Here is a 19,683-nt window from a genome sequence, read left to right on the forward strand (position 1 = left end):
TCATTTTCAGAATCGGTTTGTTCTTCGTGATCTCTGTTTTCGTACTATCCAACTGGAGCAAGATGACGTGTTGATACTGTGGTTTCTCTTCCATCTGGTAGCTTTACATGTGCATACTCAGCATTTCCATAAAATATACATAGCACATGAACATATCAGATATGTATTAGATATGTTCCACCGATACTTTCGATATGTACTGGATATGTTTGAAAACATATCTAATACCTATCTGATACGTATTTGATATGTGAAAATGTCCGCTTTTTGGATACATATCATTTAGGTATTCATTTTATGTATCTGATATGTATCACCCCCATGTCTCAATCTTACTTTGAGTAGGTAGGTTTATTTAGGAAGGCAGATGGCTCATGACTTTCATGAAAATGTTTCCATGGACATTCTTTTTATAATGAGGATGTATTGGATGAGCATAAATAGAAGTTAAAAGAATAACTCTACTATTCAGCTAAAATTCTTGGAAAAATCTACCCATGAAAACTTCATACAGTCATTCACCAAATTCACCTTTATTCATAAAATTCATTCAAATTTCAAATTCAAATTTTATTTACCATACAAAGAACATAATTAAACATATCAAAAATAAATAAAAATGCGATCTAATTTAATGAAATGAGATTAGGCTAATTAATAATACATTTAAGTAAAATGTGAATAGGCCTCAAGTAATAATGTATGGTAACTCTTATTAAAGTAACTCTGTAAGTAGTAATGTGGAGTAACAAGTAATAAAATGTAATGTGGAGAAAAATTTTCATGAATATATTCTTTACTAGAATAATCTTCACTAAAATCTTTATTAAAATAACAAGAAGACAAAATATGCTATACAGAACATAATTCAGCTGAAAGGTCCATAATAAAATACTGCATATTTTATGCGATACATACGAATATTAAATACACTATATATATACAACTGGTAACACACGTAGAAAAGAGATTAAAGATTATTATATATGTGAGTGGGTGGATTGGTGGCGCCAAATCTGCGGTTTGCGGTACTAAAAAATTCGCTAGATTTCGCCCTCCTTATCTTCTACCCCAATGGAAGGTTCATTGCCTCCAGTCCTGGAAAAATAGACCAAAAAAATAAAAACGATCATATTTTCAAGTTAATCGTTTAAGGGTGAGTCGTGGGTGGTAGAGGACGACCAACAGTCAAACAGCAAAATTATGTCCTATAAGAACAATGTCTTGGAGCAGAAAGCGCTGTTATTTATGGACAGAATTTCACGTTCTTTATGTCATTTGAAAGAGAATTCAATTTCCCAGGGGGTTGACTTTTTACTTTTTTGATTTAAAGTTTATTAAAAAAATTATTGTATAATTAATTAGCCATAAAAGTATTGAAATATGATTATTAAAGTAAACTTAAAATCAAAAAATTAAAAAGTCAACCACCTGGAGAATTGAAATCTCTTTCCAATGACGTGAAATTCTTTTCATAAATAACAGTGCTATCTGCTCCAAGAGATTGATAATAATTACATTGTTCTTGTGGGACAAAATTTTGCCGTTCGGCAGTTGGCCGTCCACTACCATCCACTTCCAAGTCAAACGTTTTGGCCAGTATAAAAATAAAAAGTCAGTAAAATAATTTTACACAGTGCGGGCTCGTGCCCACAAAACAGGCAAACTGCTTGTATCTTTTACTTTACAGTACTTGTTGCCACTTTGAAAAATATTATACTTCATTGAACTATACAGTATATAGGTAATAACTATTATAAAGTTATATTAAACTCTATTTTTATTGATTCTTATTCATCATGTTCTTTAATTTTTCCTTTCTCAATACAGTAATAAAATAATTCTTTTCCTAATTTTATTGTTGTTAAGATTGTTTATAGATTACAACTAATAGGCTGATTATATTTTATTTATACTTTATTCTAGTTTAACGTTGTGAATAATTTTTGTATTGAAATGACACCTGCTGAAAAACTCACGAGTTTAGCAGGACCAAAAACTGTAATAATTTATTTCAAATAAAATTGATTGATTCAAGTGCACTACTGCTTCCCAGACCCTTTAGATGAGTAATCTGAAACAATATGAAAGAGTAGGATATTCAATTATTGTTGTATATAAAACACTTACAAAGTGAACTTTATGTTCAGTAGTTCATAAAGCACATGAATGATTGATCTTAAAAAGTTATGCAATAGAGCCCTATTGATAAATGGTTGCTCGTGAGAAAAATTCCAATATTGTACTGTGAATAAGTGATAAAATAATACAGTTCACTTCGTTCTTTAAAGCTAGTATCAATGTAAGAATAATAGAAATTAAAAAACACAGTCTCTTTTGATATTTGTATTTCAACACAAATAAAAAATGAAGTTTGGAAATGCCTTGATATTCTTATACAAAGGTAATTTGGAAATATGTGACATTGGGATGTATTAAAACTGAGAGTTCTACTCAATTTTAGAACAATAACTACTGCCACCTACCTTAAAATAATCTTTGTATAAGAAGTGCCGTGCTACCAATTTTTCCTTAAACGGTTGGATTAGCATTTAACACCTATCACCTAAGGAAAGTTGTCGGCTCCAATAAAATAGATTCTTGATAAACTGTGAATGGATCTATTGCCTATGAATGAGAAATCCAGTTTTCAGAGCAAATAACTTATAATCTTCAGATGAAAATTTTTTGCAAAACACAGAAATGTAGGTACAAAGAACAATAACTTACAAGTCTAAGCGTCTAAAATTACTACCTACGAACTAAGTACTAACCAGTTTACAGTTGAAACACAGTGGCTATTGGCTTTACTATACAAACAGCAAATTATGCACAAAAATTTATATAAAACTCAATTTAAAACATTAATAAATTTACTTAAACAGACAATAATTCAGAGCACAAAATTATACAAGCAACAGCCAGCCATATATTCAGAAGAAGGTCCAACAGGGGAAAAGACACAAGTTGCCAGTCACGAAAGACAACGCCCTCTTCAATATCGATCTTTACAGACACGTCAACACAAAATTATAACTTATAAATTTAGAATTCACATTCTACATCTGTTCTCAATAAAACTTATTTGAAAATGTTATTTTAAATTTTTATACATATATTCTATTCAAATAAACGATTTATTTAATAATTTGTTAACCCTACCTCGGTGACATTATGGAACAATGCAACAAACATTTACGATAATAAATTCTCCATCAAAAAGTTTATCCGTCTATTGATAACTCTGACATTTACTATAAAGTTCCATAGATCTCGAATTGAAGATTCGATTCAAATGTGAGAAGAAAAATGTAATATTACAAATACCCCCCTCTTGACATAAAAAAAATTTTACTGTTTGAAAATTTAAAGAAAAAATTTACATTGACCCTAATGAAAATTGTTGAAATTTAAATTTGAGAACAGTAACAATTTTTTCTAGAAAAACATTACATGTCATCCAAAAATATTGAAAATTATTATAAAAATTCATCAATAGCGTTTGTTATATGTTTCCAAACAATATCTCAAAATATAGAATATCAATATTACTTTTGATTTAGCTTTATAATTTAAAGAAAAATATCTCAACAGAAAGTTTAATATGTAAGAATAGTTTTTTGAAATGCACACAAATTTAATAGATAGAAAAATTTAATTTTTATTGCATAAAAAAAATTTTAGTATGTTGAATAAAAAAATTATTATTATTATTATTTTTTTTTTTTTTTTTTTTTTTTTAAATGAATTGATTGTACATTTAATTTTCACATAAAATTTCAATAATCAAAAAATGTTCATTTCTTTCACTATTGATGCGGTTGATTTTATTGATGCACATTTTGGAAAACAGTCCGTTAAGGCACTCAGTATGATTTTCAGTTAAGTGTGACTCCAATGTGATGACGTTAGTGTTGGGCTGATCTGGATGCACGTAGTGTTGGCTGATACTTGTAGTCGACTGATGCATATCAAACTCGATACAGGTGACATCTCAGTTAGCATTGCCTCATGCTTGTAGTAGACGGCTGCATTCCAAACTTGATACCGTGACATCTCAGTTAGCATAGCTTCATGTTTGTAGTAGACGGCTGCATTCCAAATTCAATACAGAGTCACATAAATTTTGTATCATATTTGTAATTATACAATGTACATTTCAGGCTTGAAATGACAATGTAATTTGTTTTTTGGAAAAGAGATAGACGCTGCATACAGGATTAATTTAGGTGAGGATTAATTTAGGTAAAGTTTGGTTTTTTGATATTTTCAGTTTTCAAGGTTAGAGTTCTGCATACAGGAATAATTTAGGAGAGGATTTTTGAATCAATTCTTTCATGATACTGTGACTGTTCTTCTGAATTCAAAGTTGTGAATGTGAACATGGATGCAATTACCTCCAGGTAATGCAGTAGTGTTGAAGTTTGAGATACAGAGTCAGCAATAAGCATTGGCATTGCTATTTGCGTATGCTTTGGTGTCGGCTTTGATATTGGCATTGGCGCAGATTTTGGCATTGGCGTAGCTATTGGCATTGGCGCAGGCATTGGCATTGATTTTGTGTTGGCATCAGCATTGGCGCAGATTTTGGCATCAGCATTGGCGCAGATTTTGGCATCAGCATTGGCGCAGATATTGCTTAGGCGCAGGCATCGCGTTGATTTGGTGTTGGATCAGCTGGCGCAGGCATTGGCGTAGCTATTGGCATTGTGCAGCATTGGCGCAGATTTTGGCATTGGCGTAGCTATTGCATTGACATCAGCACAGGCATCGGCGTAGATTTTGGCGTAGTTATTGGTGTTGACATTAGCGTAGTTATTGGTGTAGGCCGCAGCGTAGATTTAGGCGTAGATATGGCGTAGTTATGTCACACTAGTTTGAAAATCACCCAAATGTTCTTAACACTCTTCATGGCGTTCACTTGTTACTGATTTCGAGATTCACATGATAACTATTTCAATGTTATGTCTGTGCTGTACCTGTTATCTTAAAATGCTTATAAACTAAGAAGAAAAACTTGATTAGGCTATCAATACAATCTAATACACATAAAAATTATTTTAAGTATCTATGAAATTGAAATTTGTTAACATCTTATTATACAGTCAGCAATACATAAATTGTGAAATATGGACATATCAATGATAAATTTAAAAAAAAAAATCATTCATTTTCACTGTTCAAATATCAACATTTTAATCCATTCTTCAAAATAGAAATAGAATTTCATAACACCCTGTATCATTATCAAAATTGTAAAAAACAAACATCATAACAACACAACAAAAATTTAATTTCAATACATATTTCAATAATTTCAGACATTTGGTCTTCTATTCAATCATTTCATAATATATTTGCATTTCATTATTATTTAGTATAACATTTCATTTATAGCAAGTTCATTTCACATTTATGATTTATCATTCAGGGTTTCAATTATTTAGTTTTAATTTTGTTCAAAAATTGTATAAAAAGCAAATTATTTAATATTATTAATCATCGTTTGTGGATACTATAGTTTATTTCGACTCTTCAATGTTCTAAACACAAACTACATTTCATGACAAAACTTTACTATCAATCATTAACAAGAAATCATTCAAAACATCAATAATATTTTGCTTCAAAGGCAAACAATATTCATAAGCAATCATCATTTTGCATCTATGGCAATCAACATTATTAATCATTAATTTTTTGCATCTATGGCAATCAACATAAGTAATCAACACAAAAAATATTATCTCATTACTGCCTCTCTAAGTCATAACCTCTGTTATTCCTTCTTTAGGCAATAATGGGTTTCCATCTCAAAAAACAATCACATACCAGCAAAATTCTAATCAACAAACCCCACTAAAAATTCTACATACACTCCAGCATCCATTTCAAACGATAATCAATCATATCAAAATTTATAGAACAAACAGTTTTAAAATTAAAAAAAAATATCAATTACAAAACACTTTAGAAAAATTTTAGCCTTTAACTCATTTCAATTGATAATATAACACAACGTTTTAAATTAGACCAATTATTTTTTAAAATAATTTAAAATTTAAAGACTGTATAATAAGTATAAACATTTCAAGATTATAATACAAAGATGATCAAGATGAAATACTGGGTAAATAAGTTCCCTAAAAAATACAAACAAGAGAAAAAGAAAACTGGGTAAATAAATTCCCTAAAACAACACACACAAAATTGATACACTTCACATAAGTGATACATGATGAAAAATATGTCACAAGCAAACAATTCTTTACACTACAATGGATAGATTTTAGAAAAGTTAAGTTTTATCAACAATTAAAGATTAGGAAAATAAGCTACTATTTCAACTTCTAATATTATTTCAGAAAAAATACAATTTAAATGACTATGGACAAGATTGGTTAAGATATGCATCATAGAAGAAATTTACTGAATATTACACAAAGACAGGAAAGAATCGAAAATGAAAAGATTAAGGGCCAAGAAAAATAGGCTACAGGAAAGAAAAAAGATACAATTATGGACTCTTACCATACGTAGTATTTACGGTCATTGCTATTCTGAATCCCGGCATGACACAGGATTCCTAATCATTGTGTGTTGGGGAATACCCTTTCATCATGTGATTCATTGTCATCATCTTGTAAATAAGCAACTTGAAACAACCTTTGAATACTAATACATCAATGGAAACTTTGCGTTTTGTTTTCTTCAATAGCATGATTTTCTTCATGGGTTCATTGTTTTAACAAAGCAATTTTGCTCACAAAAGTCAATCATGCTCACTTGAGAATGCATTGCATACACCTTTTCAATTCTCAGTTGAAAGTTGAACTCATCAACTTGACTCAAAGCAACATTCATTTTGATTACATTTTTCCTAACCTCTACAGAAACCTGTCTCATGTAATCATTCATTTTATTTACTGTTTTCCTAACTTTCGATGTAGTAATCTGATCCATAGAAACATTTGATTTGTTTACTGTTTTCCTAACCTTCAATGTAGCAATAGTACTTTCTTGATAGTTGACTTTCAATGAAGACAACTCCCTACCTACTTCTTTACTCAATTCTACTATCCTTAGGGTTGATTTTTCAACAACAGTAACTAGGCCTACATTGTCAGAAACTTGAATGAGTTGATCTTGTATCTTGACATTACTATCATCCTGCTTCAATTTGTTTTCATCTTCATCTTCATCTTTCAATGTTTCATGTGCACTTTTCAATAGAAGGTTTATACTAACCTGCTCTAGTCTTATATAGTACATTCTTGCTTCATATCATCAAACCTAGCATTAAACTTAGCATTTTGCTCATCAAATCTAGCATTTAACTCATCAAACCTAGCATTTTGATTTTTAAACATTTGGTCAACTAGCATCTTGCTTATCAAACAGTTGTGTTAAGGCAGCTATTAACTCATCATCAACTTTAATATTTTTCATATTGTATGCCATTTTGTAATATGCACTGATTCATTAAAACTTGATCTCTCTTGAACCGACCTCCCACTCAGCAACAAACCATTCATAACCTATCAAGATATCTATCTACTAATAATTTCTATAACCAGGGATTTCGTGGTGTACCATTTGGGACATATTTATTTTGTAATTCGGTCCCACCACAGGGGTAACATTTGCCGTGCTACCAATTTTCCTTAAACGGTTGGATTAGCATTTAACACCTATCACCTAAGGAAAGTTGTCGGCTCCAATAAAATAGATTCTTGATAAACTGTGAATGGATCTATTGCCTATGAATGAGAAATCCAGTTTTCAGAGCAAATTAACTTATAATCTTCAGATGAAAATTTTTGCAAAACACAGAATATGTACAAAGAACAATAACTTACAAGTCTAAGCGTCTAAAATTACTACCTACGAACTAAGTACTTAACCAGTTTACAGTTGAAACACAGTGGCTATTGGCTTTACTATACAAACAGCAAATTATGCACAAAAATTTATATAAAACTCAATTTAAAACATTAATAAATTTACTTAAACAGACAATAATTCAGAGCACAAAATTATACAAGCAACAGCCAGCCATATTTCAGAAGAAGGTCCAACAGGGGAAAAGACACAAGTTGCCAGTCACGAAAGACAACGCCCTCTTCAATATCGATCTTTACAGACACGTCAACACAAAATTATAACTTATAAATTAGAATTCACATTCTACATCTGTCTCAATAAAACTTAATTTGAAAATGTTATTTTAAATTTTTATACATATATTCTATTCAAATAAACGATTTATTTAATAATTGTTAACCCTACCTCGGTGACATTATGGAACAATGCAACAAACATTTACGATAATAAATTCTCCATCAAAAAGTTATCCGTCTATTGATAACTCTGACATTTTATAAAGTTCCATAGATCTCGAATTTAAGATTCGATTCAAATGTGAGAAGAAAAATGTAATATACAGAAGTATGAAGCCAATTCAAGAATTTCCACCCAACCTATACAATAATGGGTACCTAGTGAATTTTTGTACTGTACTTTTTTACATTTATAACGAAGAAAAAAGATGGACAGCAGAAGAGCTTACATTAATAATTTATTAGTTATTCAATTCATGCATAAATATTTTTTTTCTTATAATTTAAGGTATTTATTTCAAGTCTTTAATAGTATTGAAAATTAATCTACTTACCAAAAACAATAAATTTTGCAAATTGCCAAATTTTCGAAATTTCTCTTCTTCCTCCCAAGGAGGCTGTACTTATTTGCCAATTCATATGTAAATACTTTTCTTAGCACCCTCAAAGTTGATTCAAGTGCACTACTGCTTCCCAGACCCTTTAGATGAGTAATCTGAAACAATATGAAAGAGTAGGATATTCAATTATTGTTGTATATAAAACACTTACAAAGTGAACTTTATGTTCAGTAGTTCATAAAGCACATGAATGATTGATCTTAAGGCATTTCCAAACTTCATTTTTTATTTGTGTTGAAATACAAATATCAAAAGAGACTGTGTTTTTTAATTTCTATTATTCTTACATTGATACTAGCTTTAAAGAACGAAGTGAACTGTATTATTTTATCACTTATTCACAGTACAATATTGGAATTTTTCTCACGAGCAACCATTTATCAATAGGGCTCTATTGCATAACTTTTTAAGATCTTGAATCATAATAATCCAGTTAACCTCAGTAGACATTAAAAGATATAGCCCACCTAACCTCAAAATACAAAATGCAATAAATACACAAACAATATTATAGCCTAATAAACTCGAATGTTGACTATTCTGTTTGGATGATATCTGTTTTGAATGTGTAGCAAATTTGAAAAGATGACTCTTTGAGTTGTGCATGCAATTTTAATATGGTAATGAAAGTCCATAACTTCTACTCATAGTTTCTAGTGCGGTATTCCATGTTCCCAAATTAATATTAGGCTCATTCCTCATACATAGTATACTGTATTAATAAGATTTCTGTTATCAGCTGATATTTTTCATGTACTGAATATTAATTGAGAAATAAACAATATATCATTTGATTTTGTTTATTAAATTGTTTTATAGTGTACACAAAATGCCTAAGGATGATACCCATCCTAGAAGGCTAATTCAATTGATATAGTTGCAACATTGGATCAAATTCAAATCAAAAATCAAAAGACTACTCACCAATATGATACACAAATATATTATAACACCTTAAAAAATGGCAAAATCTGTGGCTTCAACTTCCAACTTGCATTACAAACTTGATCGCAATCACAACATAAACAACAGATTTACAGAACCAGTTTTCATAGTGAGGCCGTAGAGGGGTATGCACAATTGCTGATGCATTGTGGGAATGTTTAGCGGGTATGTATCTGATACATATCTGATACACATAGGAGATATGTATCAATTCTGTCTCAAATAATATGTATCAGATATGTTTGAGGTACATATTTTGTAATACATACTTTAAAGGTTTCATTGATACATATTTGATATGTATGGGATACTTTGTGTGCTATGTGGTAAGTTGGACCTCTTCAACAAGTGGCTCATATTTAGATGTTCGATTGAATTTTTTTAAATAGACAGGGCCGGAATTGAGAAGCCAAGAAGGAGCTGAAACACCATTGTTTCCAGATCTACGTGGGTGTAAGAACATACGCTCATGAGGAGTTTGATTTGTGGCTGTGCAAAGTAATGTTCTTGTTGAGCTAAGAGCATCTTCTAAAACTGACTCCCATTGATTTATTTCTAAATTAAGTGATTTTAATGCTAGCTCAATCGTTTTCCATAGAATACCATTATATCTTTCAACCTGTCCATTACCTGCTGGGTTGTAAGCAGTGGTTCTGCTAAAGTCGGCCAAGCGAAAATGGATCCCTCAAGGCCACTGCAATGTTGCCACTATTGTCCACCCCTCGCTCGACCAGTCTATATACATTGACTATATTTCTACACCCTGAACATCGCTCTTTCCTTCTCATACCTTCCCTCTTCCTCTTTTCCGTCACTACCTGTCACAAATTCTTTTGAGTACGTCAGGTACAAAAGTTCTATTGTGTCATTCTTTGAAGTTAGAACAATAACATCCCCCGTTATCTCCTCCCATCAGCCACTATATTCTTTAACATCATGAAATGAAGGAAATAATATTGTTATGTATAACTCTTTCTTGAGTCATGACATCAATAAATCCAATTTTATAATGATGATTAGATTTTTCTTTATAAATGCAACTATTTATAAACTGAGCTATTACTTTATAAAGGTTACTTGAAGACTTTTATAATAATCAATTGGAAGTGGAGTGATGTAATTTTATTTATTTTAGCCAATATTCTTGTAGTGCCCACTTCACTCTGCATTTTTCAGTTTGCATGAATTCTCATCTGATTCCCATCACACTTCATCCAGGCTTTGGACTGGCTGAAAGTACTTGTACAATCAGGCGTGTTTAAATTTTTTTTTCTTTTCACTTTTTTCACATTTCATCTTTTTTCATCTCATATTTCAATACATTAATTACACATATACATTATTTACACATATACATTAATATACATTATTTACACTTATACATTATTACACATGTATACATTAATTTATTTTTCTGCTTCTTCATTCTTAATCACTTTCAAATTCGGAATCACCAGATGAACTGTCTCCTGTTATTGTAATAACAAGTGATTCCATTGCCAAATCACGAGGGCACTCTTTTTTCAAATCATCTTCTTGAATTCTTCTACATGCTTTACACATTTCCTCCAATCTTCCACAGTCACCCTCTCAATAGCCTCGTGCATAAGTTTCTCAACATCTGCCAATCGGAATGTTTTATTTTTTGTGGCTACATAATTTTTCACTTGTGCCCACACAAGCTCAATCGGGTGTAGTGAGCATGATAGGGTGGCATACGAACCACTTCATGGCCCATTTCCAGTGCGATCCTATCAATTTCATACTCCTTCACGGCGTATTTTATTTCATTTCTCGACAATAATTCGGCCTTTGTCTCATTTTCAGAGAAAGAAACATTCTTCGATTCTAGCCAATTCTGGATATCCACCTTTTTCCAGTTGGTGCGAGGGATTTTTTCTGTCAGCGCAGAGTGATAACTTGCATTGTCCATCACAATCACTGAACTCTCTTCAAGGAGATTGAGAAAGTTCCGGAACCAATCTGTAAAAATGTCAGCGTTCATTTCGGTGTGATAATCTAACGAAGTGGACTTCTTTGCTTTAAAAATTAGTTTGCACTCAGGAATAAACCCCGTTTGAGCTGATCCAGCATGAAGAATGATCAATCGGCCTCCTTTTCCAACTGGAACTTTCAATCCACCACTTCCGTCTTCCTGTTGCCATATCATCGATCGGCTATGATTTTGATTGACCCACGTTTCGTCAATGTAGAATATTGGTCGGGGATTAATTTCTCTTCTTATCTCATGCATTTTTCTGAGAAAAACTGCTCGTGCACAATGTCTCTCCTCTCCATTAACAATTGTCGACCATCATTACACTTCCTAAATCTGAAACCCAAACTCTTTATGATTTTTCTGACGGATTCAACACTCCCACTGAAATTAATCTTCTCTTTCAAAACAGTTCTGATTCTTTCAGACGTAGGATACTCTCCATTATCATAGAATTGAAATACACATCGGCGCACCATGTCCTTATCAAAACTGTCCATGTTGACCACTTTTGCATCTCTGGAGTATTTTTTTCGAGGCGTATCAAATTTCACTTCCTCATCCGAGTCATCTACACGTCTCCGTATTCGCTTTACAGTTGTAACACCAACTCCACATGCTTCAGCTGTAACCTCTTGAACTTTTCGAAAATTGATCAATTCAAGTCTATCGGGGTTTTCGGCTATCTTTTGGAAGAATCTGTAGACATTCCAGATGATATTCCTTTCTTGCTTCCCAATATCACTTCTTCCTCTACGTGATCCTGATTTAGTTGGAGGTGTGTGCAGTATTCCGATGTTGGGTGGTGTTTCGATATTGTGCGGTGTGGTGGTGTTGTGCGGTGTGTGCGGTGTTTCAATTTCAATTGTACAGTCCATTTCAATAAATTAATCTTTGGGCTATAAAAACACTATAAAAACTTAGATGGCATACTGTAATATACAAAATATACAAACTAACTATTCTACCACTTTATACTGAATTTAGAACATAACTTAATATATACAAACATTAATAAAATTTATAACTCACTACTCTGCTATTTTCCACAGTCAATATAAATCAGTTACGGAGCGAAGTTGCTTACAGAACTGCAAATGACAGAATGAGTTCCTCTTGCCAGTATAGCCAGTATGGTGTTGAAAGGTTGAAGGTATTCATAGTGTTTTCCAGAATTGTTCATTTATGCGTGAGGAGGTGATTATTATATTTCTCAGAAAAACTCATTGATATATTTTTGACTCGGCCTATTCACATTTCAACTCCTTTTCATGCTTCTATTATTTTTCAAACACCAGCACAGCTGTTGAAAGTTATATGTATTATAAATATATAGTATAAAAGCATTATGTACAATACATTTGTAAAACTGTGAACTATATTGTCCTCGTCATAGTCAACAAAATCACCTCATTGCAGAAGAATAAAGGTGAGGAAGTAAAGAACAAGAAGAAAGAAACGCCACCGCCACCAATCATAGTGGATGGTATAAAGAGCCTGGAGTCTCTTCATAAAAGTTTGAAAAAAGTGACTTCAGATGAAAAATTTAGAATAAAGCTCTTGAGTAGAGAGACTTTCAAAGTAAATTCAGTAGATTCAGAAACGTACAGAAATATTACAAAAGAATTAATCAACGATGGTTTCAACTGGCACTCGTATGAAAACAAACAGGTGAGACCCATAAGAGTGATGATAAAAAAACTTCATCACTCCTGTAGTATAGAATCCATAATGGAGGACTTAAAGGCTAAGGGATTGCTAGTGGTAGATGTAGTGAATAAGTTGAAGTGGAAAACTAAAGAACCATTAGACATGTTCATGGTTTCGTTCAGCGCAGAAGAGAATGTTAAGAAGGTTTTTGAACTTAAACATATTCTGGGTTGCAGAGTAGAAGTTGAAGCATTGAAGAAAGTTAATCTAATACCTCAATGTAAGCGTTGCCAGGCTTTCAACCACACTCAGGCTTATTGCAACAAGGAGGCCAGATGTGTGAAGTGCGCTGGAAAACATGCATCAAAGGAGTGTACGAAACCTAGTGAAGCACTACCGAAATGCATTCATTGTGGTGAAGCTCATCCTGCAAGCTACCGTGGTTGCTCTGTAGCAATTGAGTTACAAAAAATACGTAACTCGAGTAGGGTAGCCAGTAAGAATATAACATCAAAAAATGTTGTCGATTCTCAGGCTCGGAATGTGGCTAATTCTCAAAGTAGGCCCACTCAACATCAAAGTAGGCCCACAGAAAAGAGAATGACTTTCGCCGAAATCGTATCCAAAGAAAATAAATCGCAGATGAAGAAAAATGAAGAAGTAAAAGACACCTCACAAATCCTACAGCTCATCTTATCTAAACTTGATAAACAAGAGAAAATAATTTCATCCCTTCAATCTCGCATCGAGAAATTAGACAATAATAGACAACAAAAACCAAAATGATTCGTTCACTAAACATAATGGAATGGAACGCAAATGGACTCTTACAACGACAACTGGAATTGGAAGCAGTTCTAAACATAGATAATGTAGATATTTGTCTCATTTCTGAGTCTCACTTTACAAAACAGTCCTACATAAAATTTAAAGGTTACAGGACCTACCACGCCTTACATCCCAACAATGTTGCGAGAGGGGGGAGTTCAATCATAATCAAAGAGAGCATTCAGCATAATGAACACGTTAAATTAGAAACTGAACGAATTCAATTGATAGTATGTGTGGAAGCAGTTAATTATCGATTTGTAGTTGCAGCTGTCTACTGTCCTCCTCGATATTCATTCAGAAAAGAAGATCATCTATCAATGTTTGATATGTTGGGAACGAGATTTATCCTTGGCGGTGACTTCAATTCAAAACACATTCATTGGGGATCACGATTAACAACTCATAAGGGCAAGGTACTTTACGAAGCTGTAAGAGAGTCAAGATGTGAATCTCTTTCAACTGGAAAACCAACTTATTGGCCTACAGATACAAGTAAGATACCTGATCTCATAGACTTTTTCATAATCAAAAACATTTCAGTAAACTATTTGCAAGTAGAGGAAAGTTTTGATCTCAATTCAGACCACTCTCCAATTATTCTGAAGTTGAGTGACACTATTTTACAAAAACAAAATAATTATCCCACACTAGTTAATAAGTATACAGATTGGGATGGCTTTCAGCAAGTGTTGGAGGAAAGAATTAACCTGAATTCACCATTAACAACTGCAGATCAAATAGATGAGGAGCTGGAAAAATTTGTTACTGATATACAACAGGCAGCCTGGTGTAATACTCCGCAGACTAGGAAACGAAGAACAGTAGGAAATAATTATCCATTGGAAATAAGAGAAATGATTGCAGAGAAAAGAAGAGCTAGAAGGAGGTGGCAGCATTCACGTTCTCCTCAAGATAAAAGATTACTGAATACTCTCACACAGGAACTGAAAAGAGAGATACAGTTTATTAAAAATGAATCAATCAACAGTTACTTGAGTAATTTGACAGGACAAGGCAACACTGATTACTCACTATGGAAGGCTTCTAAGAAAATAAAAACACCCATCCAACAAGTTCCCCCTATTAGGAAACTGAATAGACAATGGGCCAAGAATAATGAAGAAAAGGCACAGGCATTTGCTGATCATCTTGTGAATGTCTTCCAGCCAAACGTTGCAGCTCAAGAAGATCTAGAAATTGAAGGTAACATCATGCAGGTAAATCAAGAACTAATGAATGTCTCAGTAGAAGAAGTGAGAAAGGAAATAAAACTTATGAATGCTAAGAAAACTCCAGGATTCGACCTGATAACTGGCTTAGTCCTGAAGCATCTACCAAGGAAAGCACTCATCAAGCTAACAAACATCCTGAATGCTTCATTCAGACTCAGATTTGTACCAGGAGTCTGGAAAGTAGCTGAAGTTATAATGTTACTCAAGCCAGGAAAAGAACCACATGAAGTAGCTTCATACAGACCAATTTCATTGTTACCTGTGTTATCAAAGTTGTTTGAGAGGATATTATTGAGTAGACTCAAGCCAATAATTGAGAGAAAGCAATTAATTCCTAATCATCAATTTGGTTTCAGAAAAAAACACTCCACAATTGATCAAGTACATAGGATAGTTAATATAATAGAGAAGAGCTTGGAAGAAAAAAAGGTTTGTTCAGCAGTTTTTCTCGACATAGGGCAAGCTTTTGACAAAGTATGGCATGAGGGACTTCTTTATAAACTGAAGAAAATGCTTCCTAAGCAATTTACAGAAATATTGCAATCATATTTGACAGGAAGGTACTTTAGAGTCAAATATGAAGATTCATATTCTGATCTAAGAGAGATAAAAGCAGGAGTTCCGCAAGGAAGTGTTTTAGGACCAGTCCTTTATCTTCTCTTCACTAGTGATATCCCTAATTTGGAGGAGAATACCACAGCCACGTTCGCAGATGACACCGCCCTACTAGCAGTAGACAGTGATGTTGGTATTGCAACAGCGAAGCTTCAGAGATCTGTCAACAAGATACAAGACTGGACCAAAAAGTGGAGAATGAAGCTCAATGAGGAAAAGTCGATTCATGTTAACTTCACCAACAAGAGAGCTGTGTACCTTCCAATCAACATCAATGGAATTAATATACCACATGAAAATCAAGCTAAATACCTAGGTATGACTCTTGATGCTAAGCTTCGCTGGAAAGAGCATGTCAAAAAGAAAAAAGAAGAACTGAACATAAAATACAAGAAATTCTACTGGCTTATTGGAAGAAACTCATCACTTTCAATACCAAACAAATTGCTCCTCTACAAGCAGATCTTCAAACCTGTTTGGACCTATGGAATACAACTATGGGGCTGCACCAAACAGAGCAACGTCACCATCATACAAAGATTCCAGAACAAGGTGCTCCGAAACATCGTTGATGCTCCCTGGTATGTGCGGAACAGCGACATCCATAGGGACCTGGGAGTCAACATGGTATCCTGTGAGATTCAAAGGTATGCAGAAAGTCATGAAGAACGGCTCCACCAACACACGAACGTCGAAGCAATCCAGCTGCTAGACAACGGAGGGTTGGTGCGGAGACTGAAAAGAAGGAAACCATTTGAATTGATGTGCAGTGAAAGTGGTGTCTAGTGAAAAAGCAGAGCAGTGATTGAGTGAAATCTAGCTTAAGTAGTACAGTTAATAGATGTACATAATAATTATTAGTAGGTAGCAGTAAGAAATTCTAAAGAGAGTTTCACTGTAGTCCATATTATATACAATTAGTAAATTAGGTTTGATAAAATTTGCTCATTAGTCTCAAGACTAGATAGCAATAGTAATGTGATTAAAAAAAAAAAAAAAAAAACACCCTCTCTCACACACACATTCACTTTCTCTCTTACTAGCCACCCTTAGTACAAAGTGGCAACACTGTTGGTAGAGACGGGTGGTGGTGTCAAGAGCAAGCTTCGACCTTGAAGGACCCATTTTCGTTTGGCCAACTATAGTTGCAATTCCATGAGAGTTTAGGTTATTTTTCAAGTCTTGACTCATAAATGATGTTCCTCTGTCTGAATGTATGTAACTAGGAACCCCAAACGTAGAAAACAGGGTTTTCAGTTTTGATTTAACTGTAGATGATGACATGTCTGGACATGGGAAAGCAAAAGGGAACCGTGAAAACTCATCTACTATTACCAATAAATAATGATTTCGACTTGATGAAGGCAGAGGGCCTTTGAAATCGATATTTAGCCGTTCAAATGCAGAAGTGGCTTTAATCAGAGTCCCTTTGTGTTTGAAGAATTTGGGCTTGACAGCAGCACACACTTTGCAGGAGTTTGTTATACGTCTGATTTCATCAATTGAGTAGGGTAAGTTTTTACTCCGAACCCAGTGGTACAACCGTGTTATGCCTGGGTGGCATAGAGACTCATGTAAATCAACTAATAGATTTTCCTGATTTTGGATTGAAGAACATACTCTAGACAGAGCATCAGCAGCCATATTATCTTTGCCAGGTCTATATACAATATCGTAATGAAAACAAGACAGTTCCAGTTTCCACCTCATTATCTTTTCATTTTTCACTTTACCATGACGGTTGTTATCAAACATAAAAGCTACCGACCTCTGATCAGTAATTAGCTTGAAATGTTTGCCAACCAAGTAGTAACACCATTTTCGGAGTGCTTCTACAATGGCTTGTGCTTCTTTCTCAACACTTCAATGTCTTTGTTCTTCTGGTGAAAGTATCCTTGAGAAGAATGCAACTGGACGGTTTGATTGAGTCAAAGTAGCAGCAATGGTGCTCTCAGATGCATCAGTTTCCACAATGAATTGTGCTTCAGGGTCAATGCAGCTTACTACAGATCCAATTATTTCACTTTTTATAGTTTCAAACGATTGTAACCCTGCTTTAGACAAGGGAAATGCAGTACGGGCAAGAGGAATCACCTTAGTGGCATAATCTGGTATTAGTGATGCATAATGTGAAAACATACCAAGGGTCCTCCTCAGCGATGCAGTGTCTCTAGGCGGAGGTAAATTTTTCAGTGGTTCCAATCGGCTGGGGTCAGGCTTGATAGTTTTTGTCATATATTATTATCATTTTATATTGTATTTTATATTATTTAATTTAGTAATGTTGGCAGCCTGATTTTGCGCGCCTTTTGTCTGCACTGTAACCTAACCATGAAGACTCACTTATGTTTTTCATCTGTAAGGTATTTGTAAGATCAGTTTTTTTAATGTCAGACCAATTGAACTGAAATTTGAAAAACCAATCTCTACCAAGTATTGTATCAAAATTACCCTCAACTACAAACAATCTACCCTCGAAACATTGGCCCTCGTAATTTACTTGTACATCTACACATTGATTGATAGTAATTACTCTTCTATCATAAGTTATTAAATTCAAAGACGGCTTCAAAGTTTTGTAAGAAACTTGAAGGTTCAATTTCTGTAATGTACTTGTCGAAATGAGACTATGAGAAGCCCCTGTATCAATTTCCATTTGTACGTTTCTATTTTCAATATTAACAGTAACCATTATTTTCTTATTACGACCACCTAATGTGAGCTGACCAATTTCTAGAAAATTGGTATTGATTTCATCATGATTTAGAGGTTGTTGTCCATTGGACTCTATCTGAACCGATTTTGTATTGATAACTTTATTGTTGTTGAGGTTAGGTTTATTTAGAATTAATGCATTTGGATTACTCCTACATACTTTTGCTATGTGACCGATCTTACCACAAAAATTGCAATTGGACCCCTTGAATCTGCAATTAGTGGCAATATGCGAGTTATTTCCACAACGAAAACATATGAAAGAATTTGTATTAGTAGATTTTGAAACATTTGAATTGTGATTATTGTACCGTATTGAAATCTTGAATTTGAACTTGAACCAACCTTTGTGTTTTGCCTTTGAAAACTTGATGTAGAAGTAGATGTAGTATTGTTAAACTTACCATTCTTGTACATAGAATCTATTTTATTTACAGTTCCTTGTGTATCGTTGAACGATCCTTGACTCTGATTCAGTAGGGTTACACCAACACTTGCTTGTTCATCGGCGAATGCTTTGTCATGCACCATAGAGTAGGTTAAGTCTTTCGTACGCAGAAAATAATTTTGTGTTGCCTTGTCATGTATACCAAAGATGATTTGGTCTCGTAATTCTTCTTCTAGTCGTTCCTCTCGTACCAAAATTTGGTATGAACACATTCATCGTTGCTTGTTGTAAAGGTCTACTCGGCTCAGCACTTTCCTGTTCGTGAAACAACATTTTCAATATATTCCAGCTGTACCGTAACGAATCCCATCCTCATCGCCAAATTGTTAGGTCGGTTCTGGTAGTTAGTCAGCACACACAAATCATTATTAAACTTCATTTATTAGAATCAATAGTAATTTATAAGAACATCAGTAATGGACATACAGTACAACACAATCAAATTCTTGCGCATTTTGATGTGACAAAGCCTCTCATAGTGGCGACTGAAGTGCATATGCAATTGGAGCTG

General features: G+C 33.5%; 1 protein-coding gene across 5 annotated transcripts; it reads right to left on the bottom strand.

Annotated features, from left to right (window-relative positions):
- Positions 1-549: 549 nt before the first annotated feature.
- On the bottom strand, positions 550-19,429 carry LOC120351211. 5 transcript variants are annotated; one of them, XR_005571239.1, is made up of 3 exons: positions 19,129-19,412; positions 8,675-8,835; positions 550-1,098 (listed from the first exon to the last, which is right to left on the bottom strand). XR_005571239.1 is itself a non-coding variant. In XM_039427568.1 (3 exons), the coding sequence occupies exons 1-3, from the start codon at positions 19,382-19,384 to the stop codon at positions 1,044-1,046; spliced, it is 531 nt and encodes a 176-aa protein (XP_039283502.1). In that variant the 5' UTR covers positions 19,385-19,429; the 3' UTR covers positions 550-1,043. The 5 variants fall into 5 exon arrangements, 1 of the variants encoding a protein (XP_039283502.1); XR_005571238.1 differs by lacking the exon at positions 19,129-19,412 and adding an exon at positions 9,665-10,518; XR_005571240.1 differs by lacking the exon at positions 19,129-19,412 and adding an exon at positions 9,213-9,370.
- Positions 19,430-19,683: the final 254 nt, after the last annotated feature.

The sequence above is a fragment of the Nilaparvata lugens genome, chromosome 4 (genome assembly GCF_014356525.2).
Source record: "Nilaparvata lugens isolate BPH chromosome 4, ASM1435652v1, whole genome shotgun sequence".
Lineage (NCBI taxonomy): Eukaryota > Metazoa > Arthropoda > Insecta > Hemiptera > Delphacidae > Nilaparvata > Nilaparvata lugens.

Excerpts from the sequence above, each read along its gene's own strand:
- LOC120351211 (XM_039427568.1), bottom strand. The coding sequence starts at position 19,384 with ATGTGTTCATACCAAATTTTGGTACGAGAGGAACGACTAGAAGAAGAA. Across the intron at positions 8,836-19,069 it reads TTCAAAGGCAAAACACAAAG|ATTACTCATCTAAAGGGTCT; the intron begins GTTGGTTCAAGT and ends ATATTGTTTCAG. Across the intron at positions 1,099-8,674 it reads TGCAAAATTTATTGTTTTTG|GACTGGAGGCAATGAACCTT; the intron begins GTAAGTAGATTA and ends CTATTTTTCCAG.